At 46.2% G+C, this 17,490-nt stretch overlaps 2 protein-coding genes across 3 annotated transcripts in view; one reads left to right on the forward strand and one right to left on the reverse strand.

The window, feature by feature from the left end:
* The window catches only part of LOC140358017 (uncharacterized), a 54,514-nt gene that overhangs the window by 27,941 nt on the left and 9,083 nt on the right, over positions 1-17,490 (forward strand). For both annotated transcript variants that reach the window (XM_072442648.1, XM_072442647.1), the window contains exons 26-35: positions 130-301; positions 376-588; positions 6,352-6,496; positions 6,710-6,916; positions 7,333-7,437; positions 8,206-8,358; positions 9,906-10,154; positions 10,718-10,930; positions 11,089-11,301; positions 16,889-17,050. In XM_072442648.1, coding sequence (XP_072298749.1) covers positions 130-301; positions 376-588; positions 6,352-6,496; positions 6,710-6,916; positions 7,333-7,437; positions 8,206-8,358; positions 9,906-10,154; positions 10,718-10,930; positions 11,089-11,301; positions 16,889-17,050 — 1,832 coding nt within the window. The remainder of the gene's footprint in view (positions 1-129; positions 302-375; positions 589-6,351; positions 6,497-6,709; positions 6,917-7,332; positions 7,438-8,205; positions 8,359-9,905; positions 10,155-10,717; positions 10,931-11,088; positions 11,302-16,888; positions 17,051-17,490) is intronic.
* Positions 12,596-16,408, reverse strand: LOC140357605 (uncharacterized). Its single transcript, XM_072442120.1, has 4 exons — positions 16,023-16,408; positions 14,445-14,535; positions 13,815-14,148; positions 12,596-13,047 (listed from the first exon to the last, which is right to left on the reverse strand). The coding sequence occupies exons 1-4, from the start codon at positions 16,284-16,286 to the stop codon at positions 12,678-12,680; spliced, it is 1,059 nt and encodes a 352-aa protein (XP_072298221.1). The 5' UTR covers positions 16,287-16,408; the 3' UTR covers positions 12,596-12,677.

Consider the following 17,490-nt stretch of genomic DNA (forward strand, 5'->3'; position numbering starts at 1 on the left):
GAACGACCAGAGAGAACGACCAGAGAGAGAATGACCAGATAGACTGAGCAGAGAGAATGACCAGGGAGAATGACCGGAGAGGACTTCTACGTGTTCTGAAGAGGACTCTGTCTGTTTTGTGGTCCTCAGTGCGGCTGAAGAAGGAGGAGAAGAGTCGTCAGGACGTGGAGAAGGCGAAGAGGAAAGTGGAGGCGGAGCTCGGCGAGAGGCAGGAGCAGAACGACGAGCTCCAGAGGCAACTGGACGAGCTGAGAGCGCAGCTTACAGGCCGGGAGGAGGAACTGCAGGCCACCAACGCCCGGTGCGAGACACACCCCATCACCTCCACCTTTAGTACAACCAGGTGAGTTCATGTTCCTCGTATGTTCTGCCCAGTCTGGAGGAGGAGAGCGTCCAGCGCGCGGCGACGGTCAAGCGAGCGCGTGAGCTGGAGGCGCTGCTGTCCGAGCTCCAGGAGGACGCGGAGGCGGAGCGATCGCAGCGAAACAAGACGGAGGCGGCGAGACGAGAGCTGGAGGCGGAGCTGCACCACCTGAGGACGGAGCTGGAGGACAGTCTGGACACGACGGTGGCCCAGCAGGAACTACGGTCAGTGCGGTCAGAGGACGAGAGCGAAGGCACACGAGGAACGTCTGAGTGGAGTTCACCAAGTCAATGATAATAATGATAGTAATGATGATAATGATGATAACAATGATAATAATGATGATAATGATGATGATGATAAAAATAATAATGATAATGATGATAATAATGATGATAATAATAATGATGATATAATGATGATATAATTATAATTATAATGATAATAATGATGATGATGATGATGATGATAATGATGATAATAATGATAATGATAATAATGATGATGATAATGATGATATAATGATAATGATAATGATAATAATGATGATGATAATGATGATGATAATAATGATGATAATAATGATAATAATGATGATGATAATGATGATAATAATGATAATGATAATAATGATGATGATAATGATGATGATAATGATGATAATAATGATGATAATAATAATGATGATATAATGATGATATAATTATAATAATAATGATAAATATAGCCGCAAGCGGCAATGATCGGCCCTCGCCACGCCGCCGCCACACCGCCGCCACGCCGCAAGAGGAGGGGGCGCTAACGCGCCCCAATTGTCCTTTTATCACGCCTACTGCTGAATCTGTGACGCTGTCACATGTTCTCCCCTTTGTTTTACCATCAAAAAGCAATTTTATTTTGAATTCTTGGCAAAATGTGCGGCTTTGCCGCACAGACACCGTGACTCTTTGAATGAAAATGTGGATAACTTTTGATGGTCCTGAAGATGAGTCTCACCAAATTTCAGGTTAATAGGGCTGACGCCCTGGGAGGAGTTTGTGAAAGTCTAAAGTGTAAACATGTTCTGGCCCCATTGGAATAACATGGGAGGTTTCGGTCATCGTTACGGCAACGCCATAACAATTATGACATGGGTCTCATTGACTTTTTTAATGGGGATGCTAAAATTGAGTTGTGTGTCAAATTTCATATAATTTCGCAAAACTAAACATTTAACCTCCATATAAAATCTGTAGGGGGCGCTGTGGCGCCAAATGAATTTATTTCACTTCAAGTAGGTTTAGGGCAAAGAGTTTAACAACTGATTCTAATTTGACGCAATTCGGACTTTATCTGCGCAAACGGCAGAAATTTTAAATATGGGAGATTTCTGAAATTTTAGTTACAGTTTGCGGCTTCGCTGCACAGAGACCGTGAGACGTATCAATGTAATTTGGATAACTTTTGATGTCCCACTCCTCAGTAGCATTTTCACCAAATTTCAGCTTTTTAGGGCCAACGCCCTGGGAGGAGTTCGTAAAAGTACGACGTTTGGAAAAACTCCGAAGTCATGTTTAGCCATTTTTGAAGTAATATGGCCGACATTTGGTTCGGGGGACGGCGTTGCCGTAATAATATTTTTTACTTCTCTTGTCACCATCTACCTCTGCGCCAAATTTCATGATTCTACGATCAGATTTTTTTTGGGTCATTTCCCATCTCTCAATGCATTTTTGGTACATTTGTTGGCGCTGACGCGCCAATTTTTTTTATTTTAGAAAAGGGAAATAGCCAGAATGTAGAGAGGCACGATTCTTAGAGGTGTGCAAATTTTTGTGACTTTTCGTCAATGTTCACTGGGTGAAAAATAGGGGGGTTGGTCCCGAGAAGAAGAAGAAGAAGAAGAAGAAAGAAAGAAAGAAAGAAAGAAAGAAAGAAAGAAAGAAAGAATAATATTCCGATGCGAAAACAATGTTTCCCATTTTTCAAATATCATAAACTATACATTTTCGGAAAGCGCTCGCGCTTTCCTACCTCATGGTGTGGGTCCCTGGTCACTGACGGGTACTTTCGATAATTTTGAGTGGGCTCCGCCCACTTTGTGTTTTTGGCCCTCTATACAGTAATAATGTTCAATTTTTGCATTACATGCTTATATGCACGGAACATGCAAGAGATGGGGAACGTATTCGTGAGCTACTTAGCGCAAATGAGTGCTTTATATGGGGATGACGACCGCGAAGCGGTCGTCATCCCAATGTAAAGTGCTCGTTTAGTGCGAACTTTTGCACGGGCTTCGCCCGTTTACAACGGTAATGTTCCATTTTCCTACAACTAATTAGTATGCACGGGGCGTGCATGAGTGGAGGAGTGCGTTAGTGAGTGTTTGGAAGTGGGCGAGCGCTTCGCGCTCGATTTCGTGCGCACTACGTGCGCACTTTCGCAGCCGTGCTTCGCACGGCCTTACGAGATTAATAGGCCTCTCGCCAGCTTGTGGCGCTCGGGCCTAAATATAGCCGCAAGCGGCAATGATCGGCCCTCGCCACACCGCCGCCACGCCGCAAGAGGAGGGGGCGCTAACGCGCCCCAATTGTCCTTTTATTACGCCTACTGCTGAATCTGTGACGCTGTCACATCTTCTCCCCTTTGTTTTACCATCAAAAAGCTATTTTATTTTGAATTCTTGGCAAAATGTGCAGCTTTGCCGCACAGACACCGTGACTCTTTGAATGAAAATGTGGATAACTTTTGATGGTCCTGAAGATGAGTCTCACCAAATTTCAGGTTAATATGTCTAACGCCCTAAGAGGAGTTTGTGAAAGTCTAAAGTGTAAACATGTTCTGGCGATTTCCCCATTGGAATAACATGGAAGGTTTCGGTCATCGTTACGGCAACGCCATAACAATTATGACATGGGTCTCATTGACTTTTTTGATGGGAATGCCAAAATTGAGTTGTGTGTCAAATTTCATATAATTTCGCAAAACTAAATATTTAACCTCCATATAAAATCTGTAGGGGGCGCTGTGGCTCCAAATTAATTTATTTCACTTCAAGTAGGTTTAGGGCAAAGAGTTTAACAACTGATTCTAATTTGACGCAATTCGGACTTTATCTGCGCAAACGGCAGAAATGTTAAATTTGGGAGATTTCTGAAATTCTTGCTACAGTTTGCGGCTTTGCCGCACAGAGACCGTGACAGGTATCAATGTAATTTGGATAACTTTTGATGTCCCACTCCTCAGTAGCATTTTCACCAAATTTCAGCTTTTTAGGGCCAACGCCCTGGGAGGAGTTCGTAAAAGTACGACGTTTGGAAAAACTCCGAAGTCATGTTTAGCCATTTTTGAAGCAATATGGCCGACATTTGGTTGGGCGGACGGCGTTGCCGTAATAATATTTTTTACTTCTCTTGTCACCATCTACCTCGGCGCCAAATTTCATGATTCTACGATCAGATTTTTTTTGGGTCATTTCCCATCTCTCAATGCATTTTTGGTACATTTGGGGGCGCTGACGCGCCAATTTTTTTTATTTTAGAAAAGGGAAATAGCCAGAATGTAGAGAGGCACAATTTTTAGAGGTGTGAACATTTTTGTGACTTTTCGTCAATGTTCACTGGGTGAAAAATAGGGGGGTTGGTCCCGAGAAGAAGAAGAAGAAAGAATAATATTCCGATGCGAAAACAATGTTTCCCATTTTCCAAATATCATAAACTATACATTTTCGGAAAGCGCTCGCGCTTTCCTACCTCATGGTGTGGGTCCCTGGTCACTGACGGGTACTTTCGTTAATTTTGAGTGGGCTCCGCCCACTTTGTGTTTTTGGCCCTCTATACAGTAATAATGTTCATTTTTTGCATTACATGCTTATATGCACGGAACATGCAAGAGATGGGGAACGTATTCGTGAGGTACTTAGCGCAAATGAGTGCTTTATATGGGGATGACGACCGCTTTCGCGGTCGTCATCTCAATGTAAAGTGCTCGTTTAGTGCGCACTTTTGCACGGGCTTCGCCCGTTTACAACGGTAATGTTCCATTTTCCTAATACTAATTAGTATGCACGGGGCGTGCATGAGTGAAGGAGTGCGTTAGTGAGTGTTTGGAAGTGGGCGAGCGCTTCGCGCTCGATTTCGTGCGCACTACGTGCGCACTTTCGCAGCCGTGCTTCGCACGGCCTTACGAGATTAATAGGCCTCTCGCCAGCTTGTAGCGCTCGGGCCTAATAATGATGATGATAATGATGATAATAATGATGATGATAATGATGATATAATGATAATGATAATGATAATAATGATGATGATAATGATGATGATAATAATGATGATAATAATGATAATAATGATGATGATAATGATGATAATAATGATATAATGATAATAATGATGATAATAATAATGATGATATAATGATAATAATAATGATAATAATGATGATAATAATGATGATGATAATGATAATGATGATAATAATGATGATAATAATAATGATGATATAATGATGATATAATTATAATAATAATGATAATAATGATGATAATAATAATGATGATATAATGATAATAATAATGATAATAATGATGATAATGATGATGATAATAATGATGATAATAATGATAATGATAATAATGATGATGATAATGATGATATAATGATAATGATAATAATGATGATGATAATGATGATGATAATAATGATAATGATAATAATGATGATGATAATGATGATAATAATGATATAATGATAATAATGATGATAATAATAATGATGATATAATGATAATAATAATGATAATAATGATGATAATAATGATAATAATAATGATAATAATTATGATAATGATAATGATGATGATAATAATAATAATGATAATAATGAAATGAACGAAACAAACTCTAAAACTCATTTATAACAAAGGCATTTTCAAAGAAACAAGAATCAATAAAACACATTATTTTTAACTACTGTATTCTCAGTTTCAGCCTTTATTTAGTTAAAATATATTATAAAAGTCTCCAATAATAATAACGATACAAATAATCACTTGACTTCTAAAATAATCGTTTGTTGCTGCTCAAATAAATTATGAATATTAATAACTTCTTTAGATTAATTTATCTTTTACCATTTTATTTTTCATTAGAACAACAACAACAACATCAACAAGAGAAACACAAGAATAAACACATTGTAGAAAAAGGTTCAGTTGTTTCATCTGGACTCAGTTTTAGAAAAAACAAAACGTTTCGACTCATCCAAGAGTCATTGTCAATCTGCAGATACGATCTGGTCAAATTCTCATAACTTTGTCGTGAGTCTCTTATCGACGCGCTCATAAGACGACAGGCTTAACATTTTAAGATTTTAACATCTTTATTTAGTTTAAATGTTTTAATCAGCTTGTTCCATGTCGTGAGCACAGATTTGACCCAAGAAGTCGGCTTTTGTTTTTTATTAAAGCTTCACTGTGTAACATTTATATCCCACAAATAAAACGTCACCAGAATCCTGCTCCTAAACTTAAACCTTTTACATAAAGTTTACTACTAAATACTTCTTACTTTCCTAAAATATTAGTTTTTCCTAAACGTCATTAGTTTGAGCGACCAATCACAGCAGAGTAAACTGTCTGGACGGGACTCAGACTTAAATATCACCACGGCAACGTACAGCCACAGGAGCAGGAAATACTGCAGTAAAAGTGTCAAAATAAAACATCCTCTTTGGTAAAAGGGTTCAAAGTAAAAGTTTCGAGAGCTGTTCCACAAATCAAAGGGTCAAAACATTTTTATATCTACAAAGTCAGGACTTGTCTCATTAATGTGTTTGAATTCAAATAAAGATAAAATAAAATACTTCTAAATCATTGTCCTGGTGACGACCTTTGAAAATACTTCTGTCCCGGTCTCGTGTCGTCGCTGCTCATGGACGTCTGGTGAAGGTGAATGGGCTTTAAAAATCCAGAGGAGCTTGACACTGAGGTTCTGTTCTTCTTTTGGACAGAGTGAAGCGAGAGCAGGAAGTTCTGCTGCTGAAGAAGAAGATGGAGGACGAAGGTCGAGCTCACGAGGCCCAGATCCAGGACCTCAGACTGAGACACGGCCAGAACCTCCAGGACCTCAACGAGCAGCTGGAGCAGAACAAGAAGGTCAGAACCGGGTCTGGACCAGGGTCTGGACCGGGTCTAAACCAGGACTAAACCGGGTCTAAACCAGGACTAAACCAGGTCTAAACCGGGTCTAAACCGGGTCTAAACTAGGACTAAACTAGGACTAAACCGGGTCTAAACCGGGTCTAAACCAGGTCTAAACCAGGTCTAAACCAGGACTAAACCAGGACTAAACCAGGTCTACTCAAACAGGTCCGTTCCGGGCTGGAGAAGGTCAAACTGGCGTTGGAGAAGGACGTGTCTGAGATGAGAGTCGACCTTCAAACTCTGTCCAGCTCCAAACAGGAAGTGGAGCACAAGAAGAAGAAGGTCGAAGGTCAACTGAGCGAGTTGCAGACGAGGTTCAGCGACAGCGAGCGACAGAGGAGCGAGCTGGGAGAGCGAGTCGGCAAGATGAGTGTGAGTTCAGGGTCAAAGGTCAGGTCAGGTCAGTCGAGGAGTTTAAAGTACATTTGTAGTAATATTCACCACCAATATATATATATAATAAAATAAAATAAATGAAGTAAATGAAATGCATCAAAGAAATTTAAGAAATTAAATAATAAATATAATAATAATAATAATAATGATACTAAAATAATGATAATAAAATAATTATAAAATAGAATGAAATAATGATGAATAAAATAAATCATTGTAATAATTCTTTGGACTAAAAAGACTCAGTGTTTTACACTGATTTTTTTTATAACAAAGAAAGAGGGCATATTAATCAGATATGTCAATATGATTAATTAGATCACATATTTTAATTCAATCTATAGTTTAAAAAATGCTTCTCAATATGAAGTACGTTTCTTTGTGTGTTTCAGGTGGAGCTGGAGACGGTCAGCGGTTTACTGAACGAGGCTGAAAACAAGAGCATCAAACTGAGCAAAGACGTGTCCAGCCTGAGCTCTCGCCTGCAGGACGTTCAGGTCCTCGCACCCTCTTGGTTTTCTCCGTGACCTTGGCAGACGACAGGGTCACTGAGCAAAACGCTTCATAGAGTCCATCCTCACGGTCAAGATCACAAGTCTCACAAAACAATAAAATCATTCCAATCAGCAGCAAAATCATAGGACAGGATTCCTAACAGGAGTGTTAGTGCTCCATCTACTGGCAGTAGAGGGAATAACCATGTAATCACGGCCCAGGACCTTCACATCTCTAACTTTGGCGTCACAAAAGATTTGGAAATTTGAAAATGTTTTTGTGAGGCTCAGCGGGAGAGGACCTGATGAAACAATCATGACTGAAGCTAATCACAACTCCAGATGTGTTTTAATGCAGTTACTTTAGCATAATGTGTGTCACGAACACAAATAATCATAAATAACCACTGTAGAAAAAGATTCAGTTTCATCTGGACTCGTTTTCGACTCTCGTCCAAGAGTCATTCTCAATCCGTGAATCAAGACCGGGAACTCAGATATCTATCCTACTTAAAAAGAAACTAACCCTCTTTGTTTACTCTCAAACCAGCCTATTTGTTTGATCTTTCATGGACTCACTCTCTCTCCTCCCTGAGGACCTGAGGAGGTCCCACCCGCAGATTGAGAATGACTCTTGGAGTTGAAATGTTTTGTTTTAAAAAACAGAGCCCAGATGAAACGACTGAATCTTTTTCTACAATGGACCCCTCCTGGACAAATGAGGCATTACACGACATATAAATAACCACGTTTGTTCATGGGCTCTCGCAGGCATCGCTGGAGGAGGAGACTCGTCAGAAGGTCAGTGTCTGTGGTCGTCTGCGTCACATGGAGGACGAGAGGCGGAGCCTGATGGAGCAGCTGGAGGAGGAGGCCGAGGCCAAGCACAACACGGAGAGGCAGCTGAGCGCCCTCACCACCCAGGTCAGAACCACCACCGGGTCAGAACCACCATCAGGTCATGAGGTCAGAACCACCACCGGGTCAGAACCACCAGGTCATGAGGTCAGAATCACCACCAGGTCAGAACCACCAGGTCATGAGGTCAGAATCACCACCAGGTCATGAGGTCAGAACCATCACCAGGTCAGAACCACCAGGTCATGAGGTCAGAATCACCACCAGGTCATGAGGTCAGAACCACCACCAGGTCATGAGGTCAGAACCATCACCAGGTCAGAACCACCAGGTCATGAGGTCAGAATCACCACCAGGTCATGAGGTCAGAACCACCACCGAGTCAGAACCACCAGGTCATGAGGTCAGAATCACCACCAGGTCATGAGGTCAGAACCACCACCGAGTCAGAACCACCAGGTCATGAGGTCAGAATCACCACCAGGTCATGAGGTCAGAACCACCACCGAGTCAGAACCACCAGGTCATGAGGTCAGAATCACCACCGGGTCATGAGGTCAGAACCACCGGGTCATGAGGTCAGAACCACTGTGTCATGAGGTCAGAACCATCACCAGGTCAGAACCACCAGGTCAGAACCACTGGGTCATGAGGTCAGAACCACCACCAGGTCAGAACCACTGGGTCATGAGGTTAGAACCACCACCGGGTCAGAACCACCGGGTCATGAGGTCAGAATCACCACCAGGTCATGAGGTCAGAACCACCACCGAGTCAGAACCACCAGGTCATGAGGTCAGAATCACCACCAGGTCATGAGGTCAGAACCACCACCGAGTCAGAACCACCAGGTCATGAGGTCAGAATCACCACCGGGTCATGAGGTCAGAACCACCACCGAGTCAGAACCACCAGGTCATGAGGTCAGAATCACCACTGGGTCATGAGGTCAGAACCACCGGGTCATGAGGTCAGAACCACTGTGTCATGAGGTCAGAACCATCACCAGGTCAGAACCACTGGGTCATGAGGTCAGAACCACCACCAGGTCAGAACCACTGGGTCATGAGGTTAGAACCACCACCGGGTCAGAACCACCGGGTCATGAGGTCAGAACCATCACCAGGTCAGAACCATCACCAGGTCAGAACCATCACCAGGTCAGAACCATCACAAGGTCAGAACCAGTTTGTACTGTTGGAGTCCTTCCTGAAGACAGGACGGTCATTATTAACGTCACAGACACAAAATTTGCTTCTGATTTTCAAAAAAGTCTTTATGAAGAACTCCAGGTTTTTACCCAATTATTGCAAAAACAAAATGTATTAAAAAACGAATTTCCTTTTCTTTTTAATAGAAATGTTTAAGTATTGATATTTTTGCACGAGAATCGATACTTTTCAATACCTCTGTCAGTGTCAATACATCAAAGTATCGATATGCACATCACTATGAGCCGATACTCAAACTACAACACGTGATGTTTTGGAAGTCGTCTTCATCTGTATCAGAACAACATTCATCAAACTATAAATAAAAGTGAAGTGGGTGTGAGAGCAGGGCAGACATTCAGCACATGCGTAAAGCGTTACACGCCGCGTTGTCCGTTGCAGTGGTCAGACCTGAAGCGGCGTCTGGACGAGGCGAGTGCCGCGCTGGAGTCTCTGGAGGAGCAGAAGAAGCGCCTGCTGCGGGACCTGGAGGCGGCTCACGCTCAGGCCGAGGAGAAGGCGTCGGCCCTGGACAAGGCGGAGCGGAGCCGGGCGCGGCTGCAGCAGGAGCTGGACGACCTTCTGATGGAGCTGGAGGCGCAGCGGCAGCTCACGGCCAATCTCGACAAGAAACAGAGACGCTTCGACCAGGTGAGAGAACGACGAGAATCGGGAGGAAGGTGGTTTCAACGTCCATAGGGAGACGGAGACGGGACAGAAGATGCAGAGGGTGTTTTAAAGGCAATAGAACTCATTTTTATCTGTGCGTTCAATATTGACATTAACTTCATAATTTATCTGAACAGCGCATCAGAAATGTGCTAAAAATGTCTTCGCTGAGGTTCAAGTGTTGCGCCGAATGTGAACAGACCATAAAATGAACCACGAAAGAGCAGAAATAGCAATGTTTATCAGATTACACTTTGACTCACACGTTTCTGTCTCTTTTTAAGGTAAATTTTAATAATAGATGATAAAGTGTATATTCTGAGGTTGCATTTCTCAGACTCTGCTCAGACTCTGCTCAGACTCTGCTCAGACTCTGCTCAGACTCTGCTCAGACTCTGCTCAGACTCTTTGTTTGCTTCTGTTGCCTCGTTTTAAATTATGATTATTACATCAAGTCGTTTTCTTAGAAAATGAGACAAACATCATTTACACCTTTAAAACTGGAGACATAAGTGGAGCAGGTTTAACGTCCTTCTGTCGTCCAGCTTCTGTCCGAGGAGCGAGCGGTCACCGCCCGAGTGGCCGAGGACAGGGACCGAGCGGAGGCCGAGGTGAGGGACCGAGAGACCCGCATCCTGGCCCTGAGCAGGACCCTGGAGCAGACGCAGGGGGCGCTAGAGGACTCCGACCGCAGCCTGAGGAGTCTGAGAGTCGAGATGGAAGAAGTGCTCAGCTCCAAAGACCAGGAGGGCAAAAACGTGAGTTTCACTTCAGAAGGTCAAAAACACCTCAAACGAAGACTTTAAGGACATTTAGAACAATCATGTCATAAACACCAGAAATCAGACCTAATGTAGCAATTTTCTGATGTTTGTGGTGCTCCAACCGGTTTGCTTGTGGTTTGTGGGCGCGTCAGGTGCACGAGCTGGAGAAGGCCAAGCGCGGCCTGGAGCTGCTGCTGGAGGAGAACAAGGCTCAGATGGAGGAGCTGGAGGACGAGCTGCAGGCGGCGGAAGACGCCAAGCTCAGGCTGGAAGTGACGCTGCAGGCACTGAAAGCCCAACGCCAACGAGAGCTGCAGACCCGAGACGAGAGCGGCGAGGAGCGGCGGCGGGCGCTCGCCAAACAGGTGCGTGACACACCCCTCGATACCGCACGATACCAAAGACGAGAGCGGCGGCGGTAAAGACGAGCACAGGTTAAACGATAAAACCCACAGGATGAAGTGTTCAAAGGTGATTTAAAGTCACTGGTGATAGAGCGCCCCCTGCAGCTCCCGCTCACCTGCATAAAGGTCATCTCCCTAATTCCACGTATACAGAGACTTCAGGTCACAGTGTTTTAAGTGTTTTAAGTGCTATGTCTCGTGAACTTGGAAACAGCTGAACGCAGCGCCAGATTCATCCATTTATAGATCATTATTTTACATTCATTTAAAAAACAGCGTAAAATTCAAGAGGATTTTATTTAAAACAAACGGGTCTGAGTTTGAGGAGGAAATGAAAATAAATATGACACAAAAAGATCAATAAAGTATAAATATTCATAGAAACAGAGTGTGATAAAAGTACTGAAGTATTCATATTATTTATGAAAACTCTAAATTAAAACTTTACAGACAAAACAGAGACTGACAGAAAATTGTGAATACAATTCAAACAGAGGACTTTAAATACGATGATGAGACTTTAGCATCAAACCTAAAATATTATTTACTTCTTATTCAGAAATGTACTTCTGAAAATGTGCAGTTATGGCCCAAGAGAACATGGACCACAAAAGAGCAAAATATCACTTAATACTACAGCCCAGGGGCCCACAGTCCGCGGCCCAGAGTCCACGGCCCAGAGTCCACGGCCCAGAGTCCACGGCCTTCAGGGAAATGGAGTGGAATAAAGACCAGTTCATGCTCTCGTTTGGGCGATGACTCTATTTGAGCTCATTTTACAGTTTTAGTCACAGACAATTTTCTCTAAAACAAATAACTGAGAATGCCGCTCATCGCCACGGCAACCGTCTGTATTTACTGAGCAGAAACCTCTGTACAGGTTCATGAGCAGGTCCTGAGCTCAAACATCAAGGCGAGTCCCCCGGGGCGTCCCGCGTCCATCAGGGCGAGTGCCCCACGGCGTTCCGTGACCATCAAGGCCAGTGCCCTGGGGCTTCCCGCGTCCATCAAGGCCAGTGCCCCATGGCGTCCTGTGTCCATCAGGGCGAGTGCCCCGTGGCGTCCTGTGCCCATCAGGGCGAGTGCCCCGTGGCGTCCTGTGTCCATCAGGGCGAGTGCCCCGTGGCGTCCTGTGTCCATCAGGGCGAGTGCCCCGTGGCGTCCTGTGACCATCAGGGCGAGTGCCCCTTGGCGTCCTGTGTCCATCAGGGCGAGTGCCCCGTGGCGTCCTGTGACCATCAGGGCGAGTGCCCCATGGCGTCCTGTGACCACCAGGGCGAGTGCCCCATGGCGTCCTGTGACCATCAGGGCGAGTGCCCCATGGCGTCCTATGTCCATCAGGGCGAGTGCCCCTTGGCGTCGCGCTCCGCTCGGCCCTGGCTGAGGTACGACCCCTGCTGGCTGATGAACATGTGAGCGTTTAAGACGTGGTCCTTGGACGGGCTCTCGCAGTCGGACTGTGGGTGCTCGCCGTGGTCCTCGCCGTGGTCCTCGGGCACCGGGACCTCCAGCAGCTCCTCCATGTGACTCTGCCAGCGGCGCCGGTACGAGCAGTGAGGACACGTCTGACTGAAGGACACGAGAAGACCTCGTTTCCGGCGCCGGACCTCACAGTGTTTGGTGCAGATGGGACAGCGCTCGAAAAGCTGCCGCAGACTGCTCTCCGACACGATATACTTAGCATCGCCCTCGTCCGACTCCAGGTCACTGTGAGGGACAAGGAACATGAGGAGGGAACAAGGAACATGAGGAGGGAACAAGAGGAGGGAACAAGGAACATGAGGAGGGAACGAGAGGAGGGAACAAGGAACATGAGGAGGGAACAAGGAACATGAGGAGGGAACAAGAGGAGGGAACAAGGAACATGAGGAGGGAACAAGAGGAGGGAACAAGGAACATGAGGAGGGAACAAGAGGAGGGAACAAGGAACATGAGGAGGGAACAAGAGGAGGGAACAAGGAACATGAGGAGGGAACAAGAGGAGGGAACAAGGAACATGAGGAGGGAACAAGAGGAGGGAACGAGGAGGAACAAGAGGAGGGAACAAGAGGGAACAAGAGGAGGGAACGAGGAGGAACAAGAGGAGGGAACAAGAGGGAACGAGAGGAGGGAACGAGAGGAGGGAACGAGAGGAGGGAACAAGAGGGAACGAGAGGAGGGAACGAGAGGAGGGAACAAGAGGGAAGAAGAGGAAGGAACAGATGTATTGATTACAAATACACAGCTACACAGTACAAGGCCAGGTTTAAATATATAAAAAGTTCTATTGACCCAAAAATCAATCGATTGTTCATGTTTTAAATGTGATGATGTCATCATTTCAGCTAGAGGGGAGGGGCTTATGCAACTCTATTTAAGCGATTTCATATTTATTAATCATAAAGCCCGGGTCAAAGGTCTGGGTCAAAGGTCTGGGTCAAAGGTCTGGGTCAAAGGTCTGGGTCAAAGGTCTGGGTCAAAGGTCTGGGTCTCACCTCTGGTCAGACGCGTCCGAGTCGCGTGGCTCGTACATGAAGTCGCGAGGAAACGGCAGTAGAATCTGCTGCTCTTCCTCTTCTTCTTTCACACGAGGCCGTTTGGCAGGACTTTCCTCCTTGTGGTCAACAGCGGCGTTCACTCCGGCGTTCACTGTGGCGTTCACGGCAGCGTTCACTGTGGCCTTCACGTTGGCGTTCACTCCGGCGTTCACTGTGGCGTTCACTGTGGCGTTCACGGCAGCGTTCACTGTGGCCTTCACGTTGGCGTGTGGCTCTCTGGGCCGCTCAGTGCGCATGTCTCTGCTGATGTTCTTCTCTGTGGCCTGAACTCCTGCACAAGAACAACATGATGATTCAGTTTAAGATCGTGGACGTCAGAACATAACCCTCCACGTGTGTCGCTCCATCTACTGGCAGCAAAGGGAATTACAATGGGGAAACAAAGAAAAGCTAGCTTGACTCAACATGCTAATGTTAGCTCATAGATGTGATGAATGCAGGAGACTCCAAACGTCTGCCTTTAATGTCATGAATCTGGGAAGTGTTTTTATGAGGATCATGGGGGAGGAGCTCATAAACAGGACACACCCCCGTGTGTTTGAGAGGAGGAACATACATGTAACACACCTTTACTCCGGTGGTATCGCAGCGTCCCGGCCGATAGCTGCGTGGCTACTGATCTCTTCTCTGGGATGACCACAGGCTCCTCGGGCAGCAGCTGACCACACAAACACTCATGTAAGAACAAGGTCAAAACGACTCAAATAAGAGCTTAACCGGGTAAAAGTGTTCAGTGCGTTCAGTCATAAATCAGACGTGGGAGAATCAGAAGTGTCAGAGGCAAACGTGGGGCACAATGAGCCTCAGAATATCACAGAATATGAAGACGAGATGGTTTTGTGAATGAAGACATCTGAAACATTTGAGTTTAAAGACTTTCAATAATGTGTGATTTATTATGACAAACATGTTTTTAAGCTTTTACCAGACAATTGCCCACTGTACTTTTACTTTATTTACAGATGTCACACATGTTGCCATAAATACTCCCTCATGCCACACTCACCCACACTCGCCCAATCTCACCCACCCACACTCACACTCACCCTCATCCCACACTCACCCTCACGCCACACTCACCCTCACGCCACACTCACCCTCACGCCACACTCACCCTCACGCCACACTCATCCTCACGCCACACTCATCCTCACGCCACACTCATCCTCACGCCACACTCATCCTCACGCCACACTCATCCTCACGCCACACTCACCCTCACGCCACACTCACCCTCACGCCACACTCATCCTCACGCCACTCACCCTCACGCCACACTCACCCTCACGCCACACTCACCCTCACGCCACACTCATCCTCACGCCACACTCATCCTCACGCCACACTCACCCTCACGCCACACTCACCCTCACGCCACACTCACCCTCACGCCACACTCACCCTCACGCCACACTCACCCTCACGCCACACTCACCCTCACGCCACACTCATCCTCACGCCACACTCATCCTCACGCCACACTCATCCTCACGCCACACTCACCCTCACGCCACACTCGCCCTCACGCCACACTCGCCCTCATGCCACACTCGCCCTCATGCCACACTCATCCTCACGCCACCCTCATCCTCACGCCACACTCATCCTCACGCCACACTCATCCTCACGCCACACTCATCCTCACGCCACACTCGCCCTCATGCCACACTCGCCCTCATGCCACACTCATCCTCACGCCACCCTCATCCTCACGCCACACTCGCCCTCATGCCACACTCATCCTCACGCCACACTCATCCTCACGCCACACTCGCCCTCATGCCACACTCGCCCTCATGCCACACTCATCCTCACGCCACCCTCATCCTCACGCCACACTCACGCTCATGCCACACTCATCCTCACCCCACCCTCATCCTCACGCCACACTCACGCTCATGCCACACTCACGCTCATGCCACACTCACGCTCATGCCACACTCACTCTCATGCCACACTTGCCGACTCTCACCCATACTCACCCACCCACACTCACTCATGCCACACTCACCCACACTCACTCTCATGCCACACACACTCTCTCATGCCACACACACTCTCACTCTCATGCCACACACACTCTCTCATGCCACACACACTCTCTCACACACTCTCTCACCCACACACTCTCTCACCCACACTCACCCACTCCGGCTTGACCAATGGCACGTCTTTGATGGTCGGGACGGCGTCATGCCGCAACGACAGGCGCGTGATCCTCCCGCTCTCGTACAGTTCTTTGTTCATGAAGCAGTTGTCGGTGAAATGTCGCGCACAAACAAAGGCGTTTCGGGGAGAGATTTCGCCGAATACGAACTCGGACCATTTCCGTCGCGTCGCCTCGTCGTTCGGGAACTTGAACATCACCGCGCCTCGACATCCGAAGGCGCATTTCCTCCATCCGGACATTTTCACATCAGATTCAGCCTCAAAAACCGACGCGCGGAGCAGAAAAAGACTAAAGACCGAACCACTGTAGGCATTTCATTTCAATCGAGCGCTTCCGAGTGGGCGTGTGTGTTTACTTCCGGGTTCAGTGCTCACTTCCGGTTACGCAACGACGTCGGCGGAAATTGCCGTGGAAAAGGAAAAAGACAATAAATAACATAATTAAATACACATAAAACATCAACAACAACACAACAAGTACAGTAAATAAAAAGTATGAGCAGGAAGAAAGAGGAAAAAAACAACAAAAAGTATAAACAAAATTAACCTATAAATGTAGCTTTGCATGAATAGAAATCACATTATTATTCATATTTGTTTGGTCCTCCAGGGGTAAAAGGGGGTTGGTTTTCTTGAATTTGGCTTTGAGAATGTGATATTTGATTAAAAAAACATCATTATCAGTTCTGTGTTGTCTTCACTCAGCATTATGCAATAAAACTGAACTTATTTGCATAATATGTCTCCTTAAAGCTCAATCTTCAGACGTTCTTACCTGGTCAAATAAAGATGAACAATGAAACAAACATTAGATTTGATGTTTTTGATGTTTTTGATCTGAGGTGCGGGAGTTGGAGGAGGAGCTGGAGGAGGAGAAGAAACAGAGAAATGTGGCTTCTGCCGCCAAGAAGAAGCTGGAGTCAGAGCTGAGGAGCAGCGAGGAGCAGCTGGAGGTGTCCACCAGGGGGCGCGAGGAGGCAGCCAAACAGTTCAAAAAGATGCAGGTGATGATGGGAGGTGATGAGAGGTGATGGGAGGTGATGGGAGGTGATGAGAGGTGATGGGCGGTGATGATGGGAGGTGAAGGGAGGTGATGAGAGGTGATGGAGGGTGATGAGAGGTGATGGAAGGTGATGAGTGGTGATGAGAGGTGATGGGAGGTGATGAGAGGTGATGAGAGGTGATGGGAGGTGATGAGTGGTGATGAGAGGTGATGGGGGGTGATGAGTGGTGATGAGAGGTGATGAGAGGTGATGGGAGGTGATGAGAGGTGATGAGAGGTGATGGGAGGTGATGAGAGGTGATGAGAGGTGATGGGAGGTGATGAGTGGTGATGAGAGGTGATGGGGGGTGATGAGTGGTGATGAGAGGTGATGAGAGGTGATGGGAGGTGATGAGAGGTGATGAGAGGTGATGAGAGGTGATGGGAGGTGATGAGAGGTGA

This window comes from Eucyclogobius newberryi, unplaced genomic scaffold, assembly GCF_026437365.1.
Source record: "Eucyclogobius newberryi isolate DKJ021-1_F unplaced genomic scaffold, fEucNew1.0.hap1 SCAF_13, whole genome shotgun sequence".
Lineage (NCBI taxonomy): Eukaryota > Metazoa > Chordata > Actinopteri > Gobiiformes > Gobiidae > Eucyclogobius > Eucyclogobius newberryi.